The sequence below is a fragment of the Cyrtonyx montezumae genome, unplaced genomic scaffold (genome assembly GCF_038088225.1).
Source record: "Cyrtonyx montezumae isolate F1298 unplaced genomic scaffold, pur_monq_1.0 scaffold_13, whole genome shotgun sequence".
NCBI classification, from domain to species: domain Eukaryota; kingdom Metazoa; phylum Chordata; class Aves; order Galliformes; family Odontophoridae; genus Cyrtonyx; species Cyrtonyx montezumae.
The window spans coordinates 23,393,622-23,417,973 of NW_027071859.1; the positions used below are offsets into that span (position 1 = coordinate 23,393,622).

General features: G+C 42.7%; 1 protein-coding gene across 8 annotated transcripts in view; it reads right to left on the reverse strand.

Moving 5' to 3' along the window:
• The window catches only part of DST (dystonin), a 295,256-nt gene that overhangs the window by 257,725 nt on the left and 13,179 nt on the right, over positions 1-24,352 (reverse strand). For 7 of the 8 annotated variants that reach the window (XM_065730844.1, XM_065730843.1, XM_065730842.1 and 4 more), the window contains exon 1: positions 4,744-4,856. In XM_065730844.1, the coding sequence (XP_065586916.1) occupies positions 4,744-4,834 (91 nt within the window). In that variant the 5' untranslated portion in view covers positions 4,835-4,856. Of the gene's footprint in view, positions 1-4,743; positions 4,857-5,539; positions 5,748-20,739; positions 20,929-24,352 lie in introns of those variants that run through there. The other variant, XM_065730839.1, reaches the window with a different exon arrangement.

The following is a 24,352-nucleotide window of genomic DNA, read 5'->3' on the forward strand; positions in this document are numbered from 1 at the left end:
ATGTACAAGGAACAGGAAAATCCACAGTGCTGAAATCCTGGGTGCTGACACAGGACTGAGTGATGCACAGCCAGGTAATCTACATGTACCTCACTGAGCAGCAAATGGACGATCCTATTTCTCTGAATGCCAAAGTGATCAGCTCCAGAGCTTAAAGGTAACAGCACCTGAGGAGAGGTGAGAGAATAATACCAGAGATGGAAATTCCTTATACAGGAAAACTGTATACTGCAAAACTGACACCAATATGCCAACAGGTTTTGTTATGCCGAAGAAGTAAGAAATCAAAAGTATCAGGTCAATTAATCATGATTATTTCTTTCTGAATGCAAAACCCAAAGTCCCAAAGCAGAAGCGCTGATTCAGAGCCCAGAACAAGATTTTTGCAAGTTGTCATTAAGGCCCTTGAGTTCAGAATGTAAAGAAAAAGCTTCAGAAATTCACTGATTTCAGAGTCAGGTGCAAGTCTGACAGTGAACAAATGCCAGAGATTCCAAATTCCTAAAACACTGAAGCATCTTCATTTTCAGCACCTGCTCTGAGCAAATGGTCCCTTTTTGAAGGCACACTAACAGAGATGGATGATAAGCATTCAAATTTCTGATATAAATTCAAAAAGCATACCCAAATGACGTGAGGACAGCTTTAGCTGAAGCTACCCACAATGGAGCACTGCAGCACACAAGTGACATTGCTCCTGAACCCTGCTCAGGCAACCAAATGCAACAGATGACCCACCAGCTCTTGCCCAACACTGACTTGTTTCTCCATATATAGAAAACAGAGCTGCTCACCATGCTTCAGCTGGAAACAGACAATGACATTTCTTCATCCAAAAGAGAAATGCTGCTACTGAAGCAGAAAACAACGAAGTTGAAACCCAACCTAAGTTTTGCTCTGCACAGCCCCAGACTTGCTCTTTCTACAGCAACAATCACAGAATCACAGAATTGTAGGGGTTGCAAGGGACCTACAGGGATCATGGAGTCCAACCCCCTGCCAAAGCAGCTCCCTAGCCCAGGTTGCACAGGTAGGCATTCTGGTGGGTCCTGAACATCTCCAGATAGGGAGACTCCACCACCTCTCTGTGCAGCTGTGCCAGTGCTCCGTCACTGCACTGGGAAGAAGTTCTTATGCACATTACTGCAAGCTGGCAGTATTCTAGAGAAGCAGTGGCTGGGCACCCAATCCGAAGGAAACATTTATGTGATACCCTTCCTCTCATCAACAACAATTCAGATCAATTGTATTTGCAGATTCACAGCATTACAAGGCCTGCACGGTCCAGAAAACCTCATGTATTTTAAATTTCTATAGTTTACACAATTCTAAGAACACTGTTGGAGAACGGTAATTTCTTTCATAGTTAACTCTGTGAAAGAGCTCCAGAAATAACAATCTTGTCATCGTTAGGCGTTTCTGTTTCAACAATGATGTTAAAGGGAGGAAACTTTGTTACATAATTGTTCAAAGTTTTGCAGAAAAGAGAGCTGTTGCAACTGGAATTTAAATATTTGCTACAGAAACAAAAAAAAAATTTCTTGGAGGACTCATATATATAAATCTTGATCTACTACTTATGATCTACTCCAGAGTAAATCTAATGGAGGTACTGTACGTAAAGACATCGATCTTCAGGTCATTAATGCTCATATCACGTTGGAATGTAACAACACACACCATTTTGGTAGAGATGGCATCTAATATTTTTAAGCTCAAATGTACAGAAATGCTAATAGACATTTTCTTATTGATAAATCAGGAGAAACAATTTATCAGGAAGGCTGCAGCTAACAATAACTTCATTATTTTTAGTTCCAGGCAATGGTGATGTGACAAAGTAACAGGCTGATTGTTTTTAAAGTTCATTACAACCACACAGAGGAATCACACACATTTTGAGATAAAGCTGAACTCCTAGCTACATCTTTATTACACCTCATCTTCATGTTCAGTCATAAACAAGATATGAAAAGTGTCAAATACTTCAGACAAAGTATGCTGGATATTTCACTGCCCACACTGCAATAAAGGCTTTGCCTCTATAAGTAGCACCTGTAGGAATTCAAAGCAGCAATTTGTGCCCTTAAGTAGCGCATTGGATATGACTTCTGAATACTCTAAGATAACATGGCTCTTTTTTCTACTGATTAAAATACTTCAGAAATACTGCCACTGAAATATTATGCCAAACAAGAAGAAAAACATGATGGCCAGCAAACAAACTGACCAGGAGTCAGAAACCAACAATGTTTTCTCCCATAGCAAACAGCTCCTCTGTGCTATCTCAGACTTAGCAAACAGTTGCCTCATTATTTACTGTCATAGCCACAGACTGAATTTGGAAACACAAATACCCTGCTTTCTGATGTTAAAGCAACAGAATCTTTGAGACTGCACAGTCTTCCCACCCTGCAGCCTATTTTGGCCAGTGGAAAAGACGAGGAGTGAAATCTGAATTTTCTACCTTTGAACAGGAGCATTATTTTATCCCCCGAATCAAAAGGCCCGGATGTCTTAATGATGCAGCATCACATGATCCCAGGCCTCCCAAGGCAGGCGGTGAATCCTGTACAGCTGACTCTGCTAGTTACAGCACTCAACAGCTGGGGCACAGATAGTTTGGCACCCTGATAACGCCCAAAATGAGCACAAGAGCACTCTGCTCTTGTGAAGAGGAAATAAATCCCTAAAAAAAAGAAACATTACCATTAACACCGCTGATAAAACCATGCCCACCTTAAAACCATGAAGGCAATGTGTTTGGCATTTGGTTAAGAAAAACAATAAAGGCAGTGTTTACAGAACTGGGAAATTTGGAGAAATGGCACTCCCTCTTCAAAGCATATATTGTAGCAATTCTTTTCGGATTAGGTCAGCTCCCATAGCAAGTCATCAGCACAACAATCACTGCAGTGAAGTCATACCACTGGGACTCCGATGGGAAATCACGAGCAGCTTGGAAACACATTTTGAAAAATAATGCTTTCTCCAGGTTTCCGATATCATCCAATATATCATCATTAAAACAAGTCCAAATCTTCACCTTTGCTCCCAATGGACGAATAAAGTACACCTCAAACAGCAAAGCACACCGTGCAGGTACACTCAGCGTGATACTAAAAATTAAGGCAGCAAAAATCGGATCCTTCGGAACAATTTCAGGATGCAGCCATCCCTGCAAACAGCACTTCAACAGGCACGGTGCAGCCCCCTCAAATACTTATAGAATTTATCTCTAATAGAAATGTGGATTAGTTTCAGGAGTTAATTTCAATGAAAATCCATTTGCCCACCAACACTGAAAACACAAATCTCAGTCCCCCTTCATGCAGTTAAGTCCTCTGAAATAAAGGAAATAAGGCCTGCTGTCTCTCCCAGTCATGTAAGCAAGCAAACAAGCTGATGGGAGAACAGACATCACTAAAACTGAGCTGAACAGCAAATACAGGGTGCCGTGAAGCAGAATAGAACTGTTTTAAATTAGAACCAGAACAGGAAAATAAGTTCCCTCAGTGTCATTTCAATGGGGTTTTGTTTGTTTGTTTACAAAGAGAACAGTTCATCCAATTTAAATTTTGGCAAAAATTAATTTAGCTATGTACAAAGTAATTGGTGAAAAAAAAAGAACTGAGCATAGAATAAAGGTGCCCTTTTGAAGATGACCTATTCCAAACCTTGATTGTTCCTCATTTAAAATGCACTAAAGCATTTCAGTATCAAAGTGGTGCACATGCTCCATGGCTGCACTGACACAATGGGCAACAGACACAAAGGAGTCATTAGCCAACGCTGTTAATGACACGTGAAATGCAAGTGGCACAGGTACCAGGCAGGCTCAGACCTGGCAGGTCCCATTTCACAGCAGCCATCTGTAGCCTTTTTATTTTTCAAGACTTTGCCACTGCCAACCAGGATTAAATAAAATCCACTAGCAGCATCGACAAATCAAGCTGCCTTACATCATGCCACTCCCTTTCCCATCAGTGGGAATCATTTAACCAAAACCTTTAGAACTGAACAGAAGCGTAGGGCTGAAAAAACACAACTCATCACAGTAAGTACTTCAGGTAAAAAAATGGAACCAGTCTTGTTCCCAAATATCACTGAAGGACTCCACACAGTAAATGCCAGTGTGAGCTGTGACGCTGTAACAACTATTTCTGGGACAAGGATCTGATCCGTTCGCTCCAAACGTTTTCACTTAAATTAAAATCAGACCTGTAACACTTTCAAGAAACATTTTCAGATTTTGTAGTGGTCAATGCTCTGAACAGCACTCTCAAATCACATCTCCCAAACTGTCTCTTCTAACCCAATTAATTTCAGAAAGCCGTGTAATTCACACGCCTAATGAGCTCAATTTAGTTGAGCACATCTTTGTTGTGCCAAGTGCCTCTTTTATTATTATTTTTTTCTGTATTTGCTCTGCATTCAATTGCAAAACTCAGGTGCAACGTGGGCTGAGATCCTCCTTTGCTACAAAAACAAGATTAAAAAAAACGGTGGAAAATCAGCAGAAGCTTTAAGGATAGCTAATGGACACGGAGACGCAGAATGCTGCCCGCATTTCATGGGGGAAGGTGTGTGTGTTGGGGGGGAAGAATAAGAAAGCAAACCCTTGAGCACCAGTCATCGCCTTTCTCCCCACGGCAGCAGAGCGCGGTGCGGGATCCCCTGTGCCCGCTCCCTCCCGTGGGGTCACCCCGCATCGCCCGCCCTGCACCTGCCGGGCCGCCCTACCTTTGTATCTCTCCAACACATCCTCGTAGGCTTGCAGGTACTCCTGCTCCTCGGAATAGAAATAAGCTCCGGGGGAGAGGTAGCCAGCCATGGCCGTGGGCTAGCGCTGCCCGCTGCCCGCCGCCCGCCGCCCACCGTCCCGCTCGGCTCCCGACGGCAGGCAGCCTCGGGAACGGCCAAGGAGCGGAAAAAGAAATAAAAATTAAAGGGGCGGAAAAAAGAAAAAAAGACGGCCAGCGGGAGGGAGGGGGGGAGGAGGCGGCAGAGGAGGGCGCTGCCGGCCGGGCCGAGGAAACGCCCATGCTCGGGTTTCAGCAGCCGCCCCTCGCGGCGCTCAGGGGGCGGCCCCGGCCCGGCCGCCTCCCGGCCACCTCTGGCCCTGCGCCTCAGGGCGCGCCGCGAGCGCCGCCGCCGGCCCTGATTGATTTCCCCCGCCGCCGGCGGAGATCCGGGCGGTTCGGCGCCTGCTCCCCGCGGCAGTGCCGTGATGGTCCGCGTTCCCGGCCCGCGGGGGGGGGGCTATAAGCAGGGAAGGAAGGACGGAAGGAAGCAAGCGCGGCGTCCCCCGGGAGCCCCGCCGCATCCTCCCGTTCACGTACGCGCTGTTCCTGAGCCCCCCGTCCGCCCGCCTTCCCACGGCCCGGGGGCTGCGGCTGCCCCGCCCGTCGGGAGCCGCGGTAACGCCGCAGTCGCGGCCCCTGCGGCTTCGCATCAAAGTTTAATGCGCGCACCTGCCCGCATCCCGGCCGCAGCGCTTAGTCACCGCGCTCGGGAGGGGGTCCCGGCCGCCTCTTACCGGCGATGCGCAGCACGGCCCGCTCGGCCGGGTCCAGCACGGAGCCGCCGTGGATCTTCCGCTTGGAACGCTCGTGCTTGGGCAGGTTCCAGGGCAGCGTGTCCCCCGGCGCCGGCGACCCCGTGCCCGTCTTCTGGCTGAGGTCCTCCTCCTCGGAGAGATCGGCGGAGGACGACGTGGAGCAGCGGTAGGACGCGGTGCCGGAGCTCTGCACGGGGAGACACAGACACGCGGGGCCGTGGGTACGCGGGAGGACGCGATGGGGGTCCCCGGCCCGGACCGCGTGGTCGTGGGAAAGCGTCCCCGGGGTAGAAGGGGGCGGCGGCGGCCGGGGTGGGGGGACGCAGGAACCGGGGCGGGGGGAGGGGAACGCCGCTCACCATCGCTGCGGAGGCACCGCTGGGCGATCCTCCGAACCCGAGGCGGCCTTCGGGGGCCGCGCTCAGACGGATGGATGCCCGCGGCTCCGAGCCCTCCGCCCGCTGCTCCCACAATGAAGCCGGCGGTGACAACAAACCCTCCCCGCTGCCAACCGGCGGCGTTTGGCTCCCCCGCCCGGACGAGGGGCAGAGCTGCCGGCGCCGGTCCGAGAGCGCGGCAGGAAAACGCCCGCCCGCCCCCGCAGGGCCGCCCGCACCGCACGGACCCGGACCCGCACCCTGCTCCGGTGAGCATCGCCCGCACCGCGCTGGAGGCGGCAGTTTCCCCCGGGAGTCCGTTTGGAGATGTAAATAAGCGTGGATGCAGCGCGGGGAGAGGCTGCTGCCACCCTAGCTGTCCTTTCTGAACGGTGAGGGAAGCGGAGGCATCGGAATGGTGGGGTTGCACGGCAAAGCCGAGGACGTGCGCACCCTTATAAGTCACCCTGGTGGGAACGGGGGAGCAGCTGGGGCCTCTCTGTGCCTTCTCTCTGCAGAGATGTGATGCTTTCATCACAGCGATATCTTTAATTTGGGGTTCAAGATGGGCGCTACTGTGTTCACCTTTTGATAACACAGCCTGATGCTGGCCCAGGCACTGCATTTGGTTCTCAGGCTCGGTTTGGAAAGGCTTGTGTCTTTGGGCACTCGCCTTGGTCCACACAGCCCTCATCCAGCCCATGTGGGCTCCAGGCTGTTGGATACCAAAAGTGCCTATGTTTTAGGCCTGTCTGGGAGCCCTCTTATTAAGAACATGCCTTGAAATCCACGTATCTCTTCTTACAGAAGAAATCTGTGCTATGAATGAGTTCTGTTAAAATTCCTTGCTGCAGTCTGAGCAGTTATCCCGTCAGCTCTCATGGGATGGGCAAATGCGCCATTATTATTACATCGGAGACATTTATCCTTTAAAAAAGTACATAACTCAGAACAACAATGTGATGCGCAATGTGCTACAGACAGAACTGCCAATAAATAAAAGATCTGCTCAATATGGTTCCCTTATTTAAACAAGAAATCCCCCCATATAAATAATGGGATCACTGGATGGCAAAGTCCAGAGAGCAGGGAAGGAAGGAAGGAATGAATTCATACAGACAACTGACTGAATTCTTGATAACTGCATGGCAGTGAAGGAACAGCATGAGGCAGCACGAGAAAATATGGTTCCTGTGGCCTGTCCACAGCTCCATGTTGTGCAGCAGCAACGTTCCCTGCAATCCCAGCGTCCTGCTTTGGGTGTGCACCTTCCTTTGGTGCTTTGCAGTCCTCTGTGCTTTTTGGGTCACACAGGTCCGTGAGGATGAAGGCAGATTTTGCCTTTCAGCATTTTCACCTTTTTCATTTCTAGTTTGTGACAAACAGGAAGTGATACTTTGTTGATATTTATATAGCAATGGAAATACACAAAGTAGAATGGCAGCTGTTACTGAAGCTTTGAAGAAAGAGATCTCAATCCTACATTTACCTCTCAAAGTACATCATAATTTTTATCCAGAAAGTTTCCCTTTCCTCAAAGGAGACCTTGGTAGCTGTTCTCACTGATTAAATAACTCCTTTCATAGCAACTCTTACCCTTAGAAACATACAGCGCTGTCCAGGGACCATTCCCTATGTAACACTGAATGTGCCATGCCCTCTATCAAGACATCCATTCTAAGAACAGATGCTGTCCCTCTGCCCGCTTTGGCTTACTAACTCTTCAGGAATCACGTTATGCTCATTATCACTAAAAAGATAGCATGCTTAGAAAGGAATTTTTGGTAATAGGAAGACCTAGCAAACTCACAGCAAAGAAGCCACGCCAGTGCCAGCTCCTATGGTAGTTACAGTCAGCTTTGTTCCCCAGCATCATTTTTGAGTAACATGCATACAGAAGTGTCCAACACCAAAGAGTTTTTATGAATCTGGACTTTGCTGTTCCAGAAATGCGTGTAATGAAATTGAACTGCTTGGTTTTAGCTTGAGCAAATGAACAGCTTTGATAAGAAGTCTCAATTGAGTATTCCATGATTACAGCAGCTTAGTGACCATTTTGAACAGAAAATAAAAATTGAATATTTGTAATATCCTGAATCAGGCCCCTCCTGCCTGCCCTGAGACACAGTAACATCAGGGCTGACCCCTCTGTGCGGGAAGGCCCACCGGGCCCCAGCCCTGACGCTGCCACTGCTTGTTCTGCACCTGTCCCTCACCGTGCATCCCACTCCTCCCTCGCTAGGCTCATCTGCCGCCTCTTGTTGGGCAGGCGCGGGGGGAGCCGTTGGATTTGCACAGCACGTATGCCTAGAGCAGCTTGTGCCCCGAAGCCTGCGGGTCGTACACGAGCACAGCTAAGCGCAGCTCTGCCTGCCTTAGGGCGTTAGTGCTGACGCACGGCTTCCCCGCAGCCCGCCCCGCTCCCGGAGAGCAGCGCGCATCGCCGCCGGCACCCGCGCCGTGCCCGGCCACCAGTGACGCAGCGGCTGTCGGAGTCGGGCGTGATGCTGTGACTGCAAGGCGGTTTCCAGTAAGGGGAGGGGGGGTTAGAAATTTCAAAGAAGTAGCAGGATGCTTCTTGTAAACGGGATTTGGCGAAGGACCAAGTCCTGATTCTATTTTGAGGGGAGAAAGGAGGGCTGCCTGTCAGGAGGAGGGCCCTCCAGGGGATCAGGTGGAACGCGGTCGGAAGAATGGAGCCGGCAAATGGTGTAAGCTGACACGCGGCAGCACCAGGCATCAGATCAGGCACACCCAAACGGGATCCGATACCTCCAGAACTCTGCTGGGTTTTGCACTGTCATTCCTCAAGGGGGAAAACGAGCTTTGCTTTGAACATCAGCAGACTTTGAAGTGCCACACAAGGCAGACAGCAGGAACAGCCGGGAGGCTGAGACAGAATGATCACCGCATTGTAAAGTCCCCCATCTTCCTGTCACTGGGGTTTGTGCTGTGCAACTGAATCCTAATACAGAAGAATCTTATCTGAGAAGAAATTCTGTTGCAGTGGGTCCTTTCACTTTCTGGAAGCTTTTGGGAAGCAGAGAAACAACACTGCTTCATGCTTCTGACTGAGATTAAATCCTCGGTTTAGAGTCGAGTTCTTCATGCCTCATTCATACTAACCTATGTCAGAGTTTATGGAATAATTTTCTTTTCTTTTGTGGTGTTCTTTGTGGACAGTGAATAAACATGAGCAGATGCAAAATGCTGAATTGTGGTTTACTGAATGTGTTTCAACAAAACTTCCTCTAATTTAGAATAATTTAGAGTATCAGTTGAACGTAACCTTTTTTCATCCCAGATTGCATGATAGATCAAATTTTATAGTAAAATAACTTAATATATTTAAGACAAAATCTAGGGCAAGTGGATGTTCCCATTAGTAAATCTTTACCCCTTTAACTTGATTAGATGGTAATGTAATGCAGAATACAAAACACCCAATGTATGTAATCAGGCTGTGTGGGTCCCTAGGGACTGCATGTTGTCAGAAACCATCAAAATTCAAAACAGACACAGAAATAAAAGTGCAAATAAGAGCAATGTAAAAGCAACCCTGCTAAGTTTTTTTGTTTTGTTTTTTTAAAGTTGAAATAAAGGAAAGAAAGAAGGAAGGAAGGAAAGAAAATCCACCAAAGGAGACTCAGCTCTGTTAAATGAAGTATTTTTTCCTCTGGTTCTGTGCCAGTCATTTAAGAGGACATCCATACTTAAAGTGCCTTCATTAACAGGATGTGCAAATCCTAAGGGCAGAGTTTCTGACTTTTTACATAATGTTATAGAGCAGACAGCTAGAAGGCAAATACTCTAAATATAAAGCCTTTGATACTGTGCCCCATGACATCCTCATAGAGAAGCTAGCTCCCCATGGTTTGGATGGACATACGCTCCACTGGGTGGAACACTGGCTGGACAGCTGGGCACAAGTGCTGTCTCCCAGAAAGGACATTGAGGTGCTGGAACAGATCCAAAGAAGGGCAACAAGGCTTGTGAAAGACCTGAAGAATATGCCCTGTGAGGAGGGACTGAAGGAACTGGGACTGTTTAGTCTGGGGAAGAGGAGGCTGAGGAGAGACCTTATTACTCTCTTCAAAAACCTGAAAGGCAACTTGCAGTGAGAGCAGGGCTGGTCTCTTCTCACTGGTGACAGGTCAAGGGGAAATGGCCTCAAGTTGTGCCAGGGAAGATTTGGCTTGGATTTAAGAAATACTTTCTTTACAGAAAGGGTTGTTATGCACTGGAATAGGCTCCCCAGGGAGGTGGTTGAGTCACCACCCCTGAATGTGTTTAAAATCCATCTGGATCTGGTGCTCAGGGACATGATTTAGCAGTGGGTTATTAGGGTAGTATGGTTAGGCTGTGGTTGGACTTGATGATCTTGAAGATGTTTTCCAACCTGAGTGATTCTGTGACTCTATGAAACAAGCATCAGGGATCTGATTCTACATTAAACACCTTTGTGAACAGTTTGGGTTCTCATGAAGACTAATTAGTACCTTGTGAGAATAGTTTACATTGTCCACTTGTCCTTCTAATGGCAAGAGAAGATAGAAATAAGCATTCATTGTTAACTTCTGGTTGAGACATGAAACAACACAGCATTTGTACCACTTCAAGCACTTACTGGTCTGAAGTGATACCATCTTCTGTAACTTAAAAGAAAATAAATTAGTAAATATTACACCACAGAGAGTAGAGTTTTTCTTTCGCTTACATCAGGTAAAAGGTGATCTCTTTCAGGAGCAATAAGTTGAGAGATGATCCATATTTGTAATTCCCTGTTAACTGTGAGGTGAGCTGAGGAATCAGATACTGTCAAGAAAATTTCCATAGGTCTCAGCCATTTCTACCAATGGCAATGGGCTAAGAGAAAAATAAAACAGAAAAGTTCCCTGGAGTTTAAAGTATATTGCTATGCAAGGAACACCTGCTTGTAGATTTTATTTTTCTTTCTTTTTCAAAGGAATAGATTGGAAAGCAGGGCATACTTCATTCTTCGTAAGCAAGACCTGGACATAAGCAGGGCCAAATTCATTCAGGTTAAAGCAGCCATGTTGTGCCAAAGCCTTCTAATACTTTGCTTAGTAAAACTGTACTAATGAAGGTGTGTGTTTTTTTTTTCTGAACATAGCTTGAAAATGAATTATATTATCAGCACGACAACCCTGATATGTTCCATATTTAATCCATTCCTCTATTTCTCATCCACTTCTCTTTTCAGTTTTCCAATATGAATTGCAGGACTTAACCCTGAAAAAAATGTACCTACACTTGTAGAAGAAGACAGGAAGTTACTGAAAATTTCTCAGAAGGGAAAATAATAATTTGAGTTTGGAGCATCTGTGAAGCTAACAGTACACACAAAGTATTTTAGTTTAGCTTTATACTAAAGCTGTCAACAAGTGTTATTTCCATGGTATTTCAAAATCAATGTTTTTGTAGTTATTAATATGAGAGGTGCCTAAAAGGTCATAATTTCATGGCCTCAAAATTCAGTCTCACGTGAGTTATTTTTTGTAGAAGAAATGCATGAACCACAGCTGACTGCTGTATACAGCTGATGCAAAAACATCCCTTAACTAAAACAAAAAATAATTTTTAATTACAACTCTCTTGCATTTACTTACATCCCCCTCATCTGCTAGACACCAAAGAGAATAACATGACAGATAAACTTAAGGTTTGAGGGCACAGATAGTCTTATCTGCTTATTGAGACCACAAGGCAATCATGCAGCAGAGGAAGAATCTGGAATAAACTCATTTAGCTTCAGACACCTTTCTCAGCCTTCTATACTTCTCATTGTTGTTTATATATATAATGAAAATCTAATGAAAACCAAATGAGCTCTAATGAAAAACGAATTACTCAGCCAGAAAATCTTTATCAGACTATGAAAGCACTCTGGATTAAAAAATAAAATAAAAAAGCAAATTGAAGTATAAAATGAGGCTTTAGAATCTCTGATGAACACTGATTGCTTTCAAAAGAAAAATAAAAGGAGGATTTAGAAGAAATCTTTTTATACAATGAAAATCTAAAATTGTGGTATTGATATACTGGTGTTAGTAACAAATGCTAGCATTCCTGGCTGATACTCTACCCTCCTTTTACAATTAAACATTCATTTGTTCTTTTCCAGCTATTTCAATCCAGTTTTTTAAAACAAAGTTTCAGAACTTGGCCAATTGACATTTAACCATTTGAAAATATAAGCTCTTATAATTACACAGCATTAGTAAAACTGAGAGTAATTAAGTTGCCAAATTGCTTTTAGTTATAAAATCTATTTTCGGTGCCGTTATGTTTGGCTGAAAATATTCCCTGCTCAAAGCTGAATTTTCCTGAAAATGTGGAGACAAAGGCTGACTCGGAAGCCTGAGAGCAAGACTGAGGAAAATATCCAGCAGTTCTCTGTCAACACTAAGAATTAAAAGAAAAAAAAATGAGAGGACCCTAGGCTTTGGAACAGCTATTTCAAGTCAAGCTAGACACAGGGCTTTTGTCATCTTTGTTAAAAGTTTGTCAACATTTGCCAGTGATAAGTCTTTGAAATATAAATATCATGTGCTATCCCTGGCACTGGGGAGTATAAAGTAAATCTTTTAGAAGTGTGTTTTTGATCTTTCTGCTCTGACTAGGAAGCTGCTGCAGAACCTATCGTTCTCTTGATTAGAAGTAATTTTCCTCTGCTGGCACCTGAAATTTACACCTGGTTTTAGTTTTTGCAGTAAGAGTTCATTTGCTTAAATATTCATTTTGCTTCCCTGATGCAACAGCCTGCGTTATATTTGCTCTTGGCACTTTTCAGTTCTGCTGAGCATGTCAACTTCTTAGGGATTGGAGTCGACCACCTCTAGTGGTCCCTTCCAACCCCTACAATTCTGTGATCCTTTTCATCTCTTCTTATCTGCTCATCTCTGTCATCTAGTAGCCCTTCTCTGTGAAGTTAAGAAGTTTGATGGTTTAGGTGACTACCAGTGTGATTTTTTCACACTGGGTTTTTTTTTTTTTTTTTTTTTTTATTTCTAAACAAGGCCACATTTGAACTTGCAGCTAAATCCTCCGTAGGTTGGCACTCACAAACCAGAGATTGTGCCCCACCACCACAGACTGACCACACAAATCCCGTCCTTGCAGGTCTTACCTCCCACCTCAGGACACCTATCATCCTCTCTGAAGAGCCCGACAGGATACTTCCAGCACTGAGATATGCAGACAGAGCTGATCTGCCCACCTAGTAGTTGCCTGCCTCAGTTGCAGGCTGATGGCAACGTGGGCAAAAAGCATGGAGAGCGAGGGTGGGCAGCACCAGATCTGATGGGCAGGAGACTGTTTCTTAGATGCTCCTGGTGATTTGCTTGGCCGTGTGCAGCCAGCGAAAGGAAGAAGCCACATGATCTGAATGCAGAGAGGACAAACACCGGAACCAGCGTGCTGGAGGAAAAGGCAGGAGAAATACAGTGGGACTGACAGCCCGAGGGACAAACGCTGAACTGGCTGAGGCCGGAAATACAGTCTTGGGGGCTGGAGCTGAAGAGAAAAAACGTTTGAGGGTTCAACAGCCTGCATTAAGACTTGAGGAGAAATGGAGCTGCAAGACAACAGCTGGGACAAGGGACTGTCTGTGTTGGAAAGAGTGGAGCAGGGGAGAATGGATCTGACATGTTGGTGTGAAACGGGTAGTGCCTTAGCAAAAGGCTGTGGATGAGATGACCTGATGAACAAGGCAGGCAGGAGCTGAGGAGATGGTCTCCAAGAAGAGAAACAAACAAGACTCAAAAAAGGGAACAAGGGGGCCTCAGGGAGATGCAGAAATCAAAGAGCTGGTTAGACAAGTACCTCTGAGGTGGCTGAGCCTGGGGCTGGCTGCAAAAGGGGCTGAGAGACAGGAATGACAGCTGAGCAGGCAGGAGAAAGGAGCCAGTGGTGGGTCAGAGGCAGGCCAGGAGCAGGCTAGAGGGTACTGGGCAGAAAAAGTGAAGTTTGGGAAGAATGTGCACGAAAAAGCACATGCCCCTGGGAGGGGCCTGTAGGAAACTGTAGGGAGCTCCACCAGCAGCAAAACTCTGAGAGTTTCTCTATAAAATTAACTCTTCCCCTGTAGTATTTATTCTCATGGAGAAATACAGATAATACTGTCAGTCTCTGAGTTTCAATAGCAGAAATTTCTGTGGCATAGTTCAAGTGACAAAACCAGCAGATGACTAACACAACTGGGCTTTCTTTCTTAACAGTAGAATCTTAAACACCAAGTTCCTGCTAAAGTACTGTTCTTAAGGTTGCAAAATTAAGCAGTAATATGTTAGCAAATCCCTCAGCGTGCAATCTGAATTCAGCATTCTTATTTCCACATCATGACACAGTCATAACAACCTGGTCATATGCTATTACGTCCACAGTCTCTAGCCCCTGTTTAGTGCAAGTGATGGGTGATATTCTCTCCAAGAACAGTTGCTCGATATTTGGTTTTGCCATACTCTGTTCAGTGGGTGGCCCCAGAACTTTTTTCATGCTACTGAAATACTGATGTGAAGAAAAAATGATTTCATAGACTGTTTTGTGGTGCTCTTCACTACAGTAGCATCTGACTGCTTCACAATTAATAATGATCCTCTGCATTACATAGGGCACAAACTGAAACCAGGAGGTCAATTTGGATACCTGGGGTCAAACAAAGGCCAGGGATCTCATTTTTAAGAGTTAAGTGAATTAAGTATTGGTAATACTCAGAGCCTGGACGTGTGGAGTTCTGTGGTGAGTGGCAGTTTGAGAACTTTAATAAACCTGACTACATGCTGTAAGTCAGTCACTTAGAAAATGGAGGATATAAAGTGTTTTAAGCCAGTTGTTCAGCAAGTTCATAATGACCTTGTGCCCATCATTTTTCGAGTCAGCACTCACTGCTTTTTATAGAAATAAAAGATCCTTTCTCTTCCTGCAATCTCCTGTTTTATTCATTTACACACTCTACAACTTCTCCAGTAAGACTCACATATAAAAGCCATCTCAAGAGCACTTCCATCCTACAGTGGATGTTCAGAGTACATCTTGGAGTAAAAGAGTATGCCATCACATATTTGCAGTCTATATGGCAATGCAGATGCACAGTCAACTGAAGTAAAGCTGCATGAGTAACATTAATTCCAGCATTCCCTAACACTTGAACACCTGCCTTACCAATCGTTCTCTTAACATAATACCCAGGTGCAATGCTATATATAAATACTAATGGATAATGGAGGCCCTTGCTATATAAAGATGTACTGTTTATGTTCTACAGTAGGATGTTATACAATACAACTCTGAAGACTGACTCCTGAGGAAGAGGAAACATCTGCATTTAGGGTATAATTACAAGGCGTCTGAGAGACAATTACTGGTCATTTTAAGTTGTGCAGACAACACGTCATGACAAAATCATAGCTGATGAATGATGTTTTAACCTGCCTTCTGCTACTATACAAAAAATAGCTAGAAAAACAATAATCATTTTGAATCTCAAATCTTAGCACTTTATTGTTGTCTTTTAAATGAAAAGCCTTTTAAAGTTTGAAATGGCATCACCTCTATGACCTACAAGTAAGAAACCTTTAAGAAATCCCTGTAAAATCCTAAACTACCTAGGAGCTGGGCAAAAGGAATAGAAGAAACAGGCAGCTGCAATAGATGAGCTGCAGGGTGGAGAGGAAAAAGCAGCCAAAAGGAAGTCAGGAGCAAGCAACAGGGGAGGAGGTCACAGCAACTAACAGAACAGTGGGAAAGAGACTGTGTAAAACTGCTTCACGAGAAGTTATGAGTGGATTTATCTGCAGTAAGAAAATCAGTGAAACACAGAAGTCCAAGAAACAGGTGCAAACAGTCTCTTGGTAGGCATGTGTCTGTTTGGAAAGGAAGAGAGACCTTTAAGGTCAACCTAATGTCCACTGAAGGCTCTCCGTTCATTTTGAAGATGACATATGCAAGCTACACACTTACAATAGGCACCTACAGGTATTTTTCAAGACATTCACATGACTAGATGCTTAAATCTTGTTAAAATCTTTACAATCTATTCACCTAATAAACCCTCCCAAGTGCTTCTCAAAATTAACATCAATATTACTTAGATACTGAAGCAAAAACTACACTGTTTCCTTTTTTATGTTCATTCATATGTTCTTTGTGTTTACTTGCTCCTTGCATTTTGTCACTGTGGTTACACTCATCCTGAGAGATTGTGTGTGCCTTGTGTGCCCAAAGATTTGTCACACGTTCTGAAAGCATTAATAGAATGTTTAAAAACTGCTGAAGATGAAAGAAGATAGGGTTGTGCTTTGCTATACTTGCTTCTAAATGTGATTCACAAGAGACACAATCCAACCCAAGCAGATGTCTCCACTGGAAAGCAATGAATGTAATCTGTAGATTAAATAACTAGTAGTTGGAATTAACCACATCTTCTGCAGGGTGATGAGTAATTTTGGTATGATGTCTGAATTGGGTCACTGAAAATATCAAGTAAAGTATGTCTTGATATTGGAAAACCAGTAAATAGCATCAGATTAAGAAATAAATGGAAAATAGCAAAATCAAATTAAATTACATAATGAGACTTTAAAAAAAATCTAAAAAGCCCTTCAGAACAACTTCACCCACAGGAAATATTTCATCTCAAGTAACCCAGGTGTCAGCTAATACTTAGACTTCTATGACTGATCTGGTATCAAACATTTTTAAAACCTCATGTTTTTCTTATAGAATTGTAATACTGCTGTTTGTTTTTTTTTCCCTCGTAAATCTTAATGTTTAAATACCTAAAAGCAAAAACCAGGATAGCTGAATAAGATTGGATGGGGCAGTTCACAGTCTTAGATGCATTATAAACTGATTAACTTTGCTTTCAAGCCTGCGTCATCAGACTCTTTACAGTGTAAGCTTCACCTCAGTCACAGGAGTCTCAGTGGAGCCAAATGAGGTTGCTTACATCAGTAGACTTTTAACACATGCACCTGAAAGTGAAGGAACACGGCTTACTTATGCCCCAGACTCTGTAGTCTCATGTGCCACTTGCCGTGATCCTGCTATGACAAATGCAAGTCTAAATTTTGAAACATTTCATCATCTTAAATAACCTGGGTGCTTGAACGAATCAGGTAGTTTAGAAGCCCTTCAAATGGTTTAACAATGAAGATAGCAGAAGGTGCTGCTTAGAGAGCACCTCTTTTCAGCTACGTATTTAAACACACAGGATAGGTTAGAACTGGCAGAGCTGTAAGCCTACTGACTCCACAGCACAGAAGCTAGGTACCATGATGCTAACTGATTATCTGTTAGGTCCAGGCCACCACAGACAAATAATTATTTACAGAGTGCACAATATTATGCTGATGTTTCACTGCAGGAAGATGAATAAAGTCAGGTGTTAAAGGGTATTAAATCTTCCTTGTAAAGATCAGTATTAGGCCAAAGTGTAGGAAGGTATAAAAAAAAAATCAGAAGAAACAAACGTTCTATTTCTGCAAATGTCTGCTCATGAACATTTTCAGAGAGAAAACTGTATTCAGGAAGATTATTCCCATACATACAATTACTCCTAATTTAGTTATGACACGATACTCAAAAGATCTCAGTTTCCAACAAAGAAAGTGAGAAGTAAGCCAAGCAAATTGAGATAATTTTGATCAAGTTCAGGGAACTGCAAAAAACGAGATTTACATGTAATAATGTCAATTAATACAAGATGATCTAAAGTAGCAGAAAATCTAGCATTTAAACATCCAACTACAATTTTGAAGAAATATCAGAAAAGTGATTATGTCTATATCTTAGCAGAGTAGCAGCACAGGCTAGCATAACTCTAGGGCTGATTAAGCAAAAATTTCCTGGAGTGTAGATGTTTTCCACAAGGCTGTTCTGTAATTGCTTTGGAAATACCTCTTATCAGAATACAGGAACAATGACAAAAGACAGTCAAAAAGCAACAAAAATAATCATAAAGATAAATGTTTTATGAGCAGAAATTATGTCTTCTGATTAGCAGACATCACACATCATTTTTTCAAGCAATGACTAAGCAGGATACGGACGGAACTGCCTACAAATAGTTCCATGGTGAAAACATCGAGGCAACAGATCATTTATTCAGAGAGTCTCAAGTGAGCAGAGCTAGGAATAACAGGAAAAAATAATGGAAAATGATGGAGAGTTATGCAGACTAACAAGCATTTCTGGCATTAAGTCATGTAAAATTGCAGAAAGGCAAGGGCCAAAAGTATCATATTCGAGATGTCAAGATTAAGTGGAACAAAGCTGCACTGAACTGAACGATGGATGACTTTGTGATTCTGAGGAACTTTACAATGCTTCAATGATTTGTCATGGCATGAACTTTACTCACACTGTCACCATGACATCAATAATGCATTGAGAATAACCTAGAATGTCCATAAGGAATGAAATTGATGACTTACATTTTCTGGATTGTAGTGTAATAACGATAGATATATTCTTTTCTGAATAATGTGAGTTCATCAAGGCTTTCAAACAAAAGACTATCAGAAGAAATATATCACATTGCAGAGGAGATATGTGCCAAAAGCTATTTCAAAATACTGACACATCGGTGACAGCTTTGAGAAGTTTTCTCTAAGCCTGGGATTTATTATTTTTTCAGTGGTAAGTCTTGTCAAACACAGCAGATCTGTGAAATGACATGAAGCTGAAGTTACACAGTAACTCTGCAGGTTTTCTGTTCTTTCACTTATTTTTGCTGGTCTTGAAGTCTCTGACATTTTTCTGACTTAGGGGAAAAACAAAGCTATGTTAGCTTCACTAAAGCCTATTTTGCTGCTTACACCATTTCCACAGTTTTAGCCCTTTAATTCAGCACTACCTGTTGCTTTTTTTTTCATGATGATAACCAGTAGCAGTTGGTAATGCCTCAGCAATTACAGGTGAGCCTACTTTCAGCACAGGCATACCAGGGAAGAAAATGAGACCACATCTTAAGTATTGTATTCAGTTTTTTGCCCCTACAGGAAAGGCATTGAGGCCCTGCCAAAAAAAAGGGCAATGAAGTTGTGAAGGACCTGGAGTACAAGTCTTATGGGGAATGGCTGAGGGAACTGGGGTTGTTCAGTGTGGAGGAGGCTGAGGGGAGACCTTATAGCTCTCTATGATTGGCTGAAATGAGGTTGTAGTGAGGTGGGGGAGAAGGGGGGGTGTCAGCCTTTTTTCCCAGGAGATAAGTGATAGAACAAGAGATAATGGCCTCAAATTGTGCCAGGGGAGGTTCAGGTTTGATATTAGGAAGAACTTATCCTCAGAAAGAGCAGTGAGGTATTGGAACATGCTGCCCAGGGAGGTGGTGGAGTCACCATCGAAGATGTTCAAGAGAAGTGAAGTGTAGATGTAGTACTGAGAGACGTGGTTTAGTGGGCATAGTGGTGATGGACTGATGGTTGGACAAGATGATCTTAGTGGTCTTTTCCAACCTTTATGATTATTTGAAAATTAAGAACAAACAAATAAGAAAGGGAATTCAAAAACCGTGGCTGGAATGGAAAATAATAGAGGAGGTGGAAGAGGGAAAAGAAAGAGAACAGAGTGGGTAAGGATGAGAAGTAATAAGCAGACAAGACCAGGTTTAAAGATGGAAACCGAACAAGAATAACAGACTCAGATGAAGTACTCTGGAGAGCAAGGTAGGATGGGAGTCAAAGAAGTAGAGAAGAAAAAAATATGAGAAGACCTATCAATCAGATCAAACTAAACAATAGGAACAGCAACAGAGTAAAACAGAGAAGTAGAAACGTAAGAGAACAGAGGAAACTGGGGAGCAGTGAAGTAAAAGCAGAGAAACTAAATGTGTTGGCTAATAGGTAAAAAAGTGTGGCAGGTGTTGGCAACTTTGGCATTCTTTCCTGTGCAGAAGTTTCTTGCTCTCAGGCAATATACTTCCACCAAAGAACGCTGTCTTTTAAATCAGCTTCAGATCCTCCTGGTAAATCCTGGTGGTTCACTAATAGAAATCCTGGAAGGTTCAGTTAGGCTGGAGCAACCTTGAGACAGTCTTTAATGGGATAGGCTCAATGGCTACCTTTTTCATAATACGGTCTTAATGGAAGTAGTTCAAGCCCCTTAACAGAGATGCAGTTAGGTTAGTCATCAAATGCATCAAAAAGGCGAATTCTTATTAAAAAGGGAAATGTACTGTATCTTCAGGAAGCATTTACATACATACACATTAGGAATGGTATGAATACTTCAATGAATAATCATATTTCCTTCCTAAAAGTAGGATATTAAAATTAAAAGAACTATGTATAGATCAAGCTGAAGAGCAATAAGATTTGATGCAAATTTTGATAAGCAGAAATATTGTAAATACTGTATAAAGTAGAAGAGACCTCAAGAAATGTGTGCAGTAATGAGGTTTAATATAAATTTGGCTCAGTACATAGATTCTCTGATAAATCTGAGTAAGGAATTTCAATAATATCTGATTTCAATTTCAATTATATGCTATAAAAATCTGTTATATAGTATCGATGTAAAACTATCAAATGAGATATGTGAATATTGACTGAATACTAAATAAAAATCAAAATTCAAAAAACCCTCTTCAGAACTGTATTTTTTGGAATTATGAATCAGCATTAAGTCTAACGCAGTTATATCTAGAGTCACTGACCATGAGAACTGAAAAGCTCTTTAAAATCGAGGAATAGAAAGCAGATGGCCTAAAAATCAGAATCATATTACATGCCTCCATAGTATACTTTCATTGCCACTTATCCCTATGGGTAGAACACTTACAGGTTTTCGAGTTGGAGTAACTTGAACAGAATGATAAAATTCTGGTTGCACTCGGCTGCTTTTCTTGATTTTCCTTTTTCTTACAGAGGTTTCCTGCTCGCTTAGGTGGTGAGTTTCTACTAAGGGCTGTGTTTCCTCAAGGGGAGGTGCTACACGTCTTCTGACATGACGAGGACTTGATCTAAAGCCCTGCAACAGAAAAAGCAATCATCATGTTTGACATCTCTCAGAATAGAGCCAGGTAACAACAGAGAAATCACACAGGATCTTAACAATGACAATAACTTGAGGTATGAGCATGCTCAAATTAATGTAATGTCCATATATATATACAGTGCCTGTAACAATAAAGGGATATTGCCAAGTGATGTGAATATCACATTTGTTTCATGTATTTCAATTATGTATGTTACTGACGCAGCTAGTAGCAGTAACTCCTGTTGCATTTCTTTATAAGCTCACACTTAGTTCTGAGTAAATAATGATGATTTAAAATTTATGATTAAATGTTTCAGATTCACTCATGGCCTCATGAGATATTGCTTTAACGAGTGCGAGCAGAAAATATGTTTCTAGCAACACAATGATCACTACCTGTTCTTGTTAAGAGTTCTGACACTGCTAGATTTCGGAGATCTTACCATTTGGAATAAACTAGTTGTGAAAGAAAGCTGTCTTTTGCTTATTATCTGGGAAACACATGCATATTTGGCTAAAATAACAAATTTGGGAAATGCCTGCTGTGAAAATATCTGAACACTAACCAAGAACATCTTACAGCCTTACAAGAATTTCATTTATTTAATGTAACAGATATAATGCCAGCCCTGTATTACTACCTGCAGAAATTCACACAGAGCATTCTCATATTTTCCTGGGTTCCATCCACACTAAACATCATGAGCATGCCATGTGTCATTTGTACTGAATACAGCATTGGTTGATATTACACCACTTTCATTTCCTTGCTCCCATCAGCTTAAGAACAAATGGTCCAGATCCACGTCCTTAGTAATAGTCTTCAGTTTAAGGACTTCATCCCCTTTCAAAACAAAGAATAGATGACACTTCCTGATTTTCTACCTTTCTTTTCTTTCCAGTAAAATGTTTCTACCAATGTCCTTATTCAACAAATCCCGCACTCAGAAATGACCTGTTCATTCTACAAACTAGCATTTTAGTTAAAGCTGCTGCAGTCCATGCTGTGAATCTCAATGTTCTGAGCTCCTGTCAGTTGAAAACTAGTGGGACCAGTAAATTTCCTCATAAATTTGAGTTCTTAGTTGCCCACTACTTTTTGCTTTTAAATTACAAGTCTGCATAGAAAAGTTATGCTAAAATGTTACTATGTTCATAGACTGAGGTAATCAAAAGTCAACTGGGTGGCTTATTGAGCAAATTGGATTTATTCTTCTAATGTTCATGCCACTGCAAGGAAAGAGACCTGCATTCTATTCTGGGCACTACAGATGGAAAGTTATTTTAGCTCTTTAAGGAAATGCTCCTAATGCCAAAGCACACAAACATATTTACATACACATGCTGGTACCTACTACAGCAATATCTTGCATGCAACATGATGTGAATAGAGTGAATTGCAAAAATGAAGTATTAGCACCTGTATAAACTTAACTTTTCATAGTGACCTTCTATTCCTGGACAGGAATGGACCCCAGCTCTACTTAGTCCATGCAGGAGGCTGAGTCTGTACATGTGGTGCATCAGGACTATGAAGTATATACAACAAGGATGCAAACCAGATTTCCTGAATCTTTATTTACAATCATACCTAAACTACTGAAGCAAAAGAATTGTTCAGGATGTATGTAGGGGTTGACTCCGATTCCCCGGATCTTAATGGAAGCATATCTCTGTATATCAACCAAGTCATCCAGCAGGGAATCTATTGCAGCCAGTAGACCTGTGCAGATTTAGGAAAGTCTCTAAATATTCCAAGACACAAATCTGTGAGATGCTCCATCATGCTATTGCCATGGGAGAAGCTTTTGTCCCATTTTCTCTGCACACTGTAAAATAGCTAACATATTTACAGTCATCAATGATACTAAAACCAGTCAGGATAACATGTCAAAATACAACACAAGGAACCTACTATTACAGAGCTTACTTGTAGATTTTTATTTATTTATTTATTTATTGCAAAAAAAAAGTTACTGTGCATTGAGGATTATTCCACAATAAAAGAAAATACTCTTTAAAAGAGACCAAAGTACACAGCAAAACTGTTTTGATTTTCTAAATGTTAAACAGATTATGATTCATTCACAGATGATGGCAACTGGGGCTTTGTCAGGGGAGGGTCAGGCTAAGTACATCACACTTTGGTTGCTCCCTTACCGCATTTCTCATCCTGCTAGCAAGATATAACTCTTTAGAAAGTATGTTTATGTAACAGAAGAATTTGGTAGAAGCTAAGCAGCTCTGAAAGTGCTTACAGATGCATGCCAAATAGAGTTTTAAGTACGTGGGTCTCCCATCGAATGACTTCACTTCAAAATACTTCAAGATTTACTAATTGAATATTATGCTTCAATACTAAAATGTCACTTGTGATTTTCAGAAAGGTCTGTTTATGCACAGTGCTTCCCCTCTGTATTTGATATATAATTTTTCTCTTTTGCTGTTTATTGCCAGCAAGAAAATGAAATCTTTATCTCTTTAAGAGCTCATCTGCTACCGAAGCTTATTCTTCACTTGAAGTCATAATCTGTCTGCACTGCTATGAATGGTTACTCTGGAGAGGATTATAATGCGATGAAGGCAGAGGATCATGATTTCAGGTGGAAAATTGATTCCTTATCAACAAAGATAATGTTACAGGGGCAGAGTCCTTAGACCAAAACCTGAAATGCTTACTCATTCCTGCAACGAGACTTCGGAGAAAGGACTTAAAAGTGATGTAATGTATGGGAGCTGCTGTTCCAAGCTCAGTACAAAAACAAGATCTGCCAGAGATTCACTCAACAGTGAAATGAACAGAGGCATGATCTGCCACCTGTGTTACTTATCTTTCAGTTGAGCCCAAAGTTGAAAACTTGCCAAACTAACATGGCAATCAATTAAAAAAAAAAAAAAGTAAATGACAAAAATGAGGCCTATACTTAGTGGTGCTCCTCAGGGGCCAGTGTTGGGTCCGGTTCTGTTCTACATCTTCATCAATACTCTTGATGAGGGGATAGAGTCCACCCTCAGCAAGTTGCTGATGATACAAAGCTGGGAGGAATGGCTGACACACCTGAAGGCTGTGCTACCATTCAGTGAGACCTGGACAGGCTGGAGAGTTGGGCAGAAAGGAACAAGATGAAGTTTAACAAGAGCAAGTGTAGAGTCTTGCACCTAGGGGTGAATAACCACATGCACTGGTAGGTTGGGGGAAGACCTGCTGGAGAGGAGCTCTGAGGAGAGGGACCTGGGTGTCCTGGTGGGTGACAGGCTGGCCATGAGCCAGCAGTGTGCCCTGGTGGCCAAGAAGGTCAATGGCATCCTGGGGTGCATTAAAAACAGCATGGCCAACAGGTTGAGGGAGGTGATCCTCCCCCTCTACTCCACCCTGGTGAGGCCTCACCTGAAGTATTGTGTCCAGTTCTGGGCT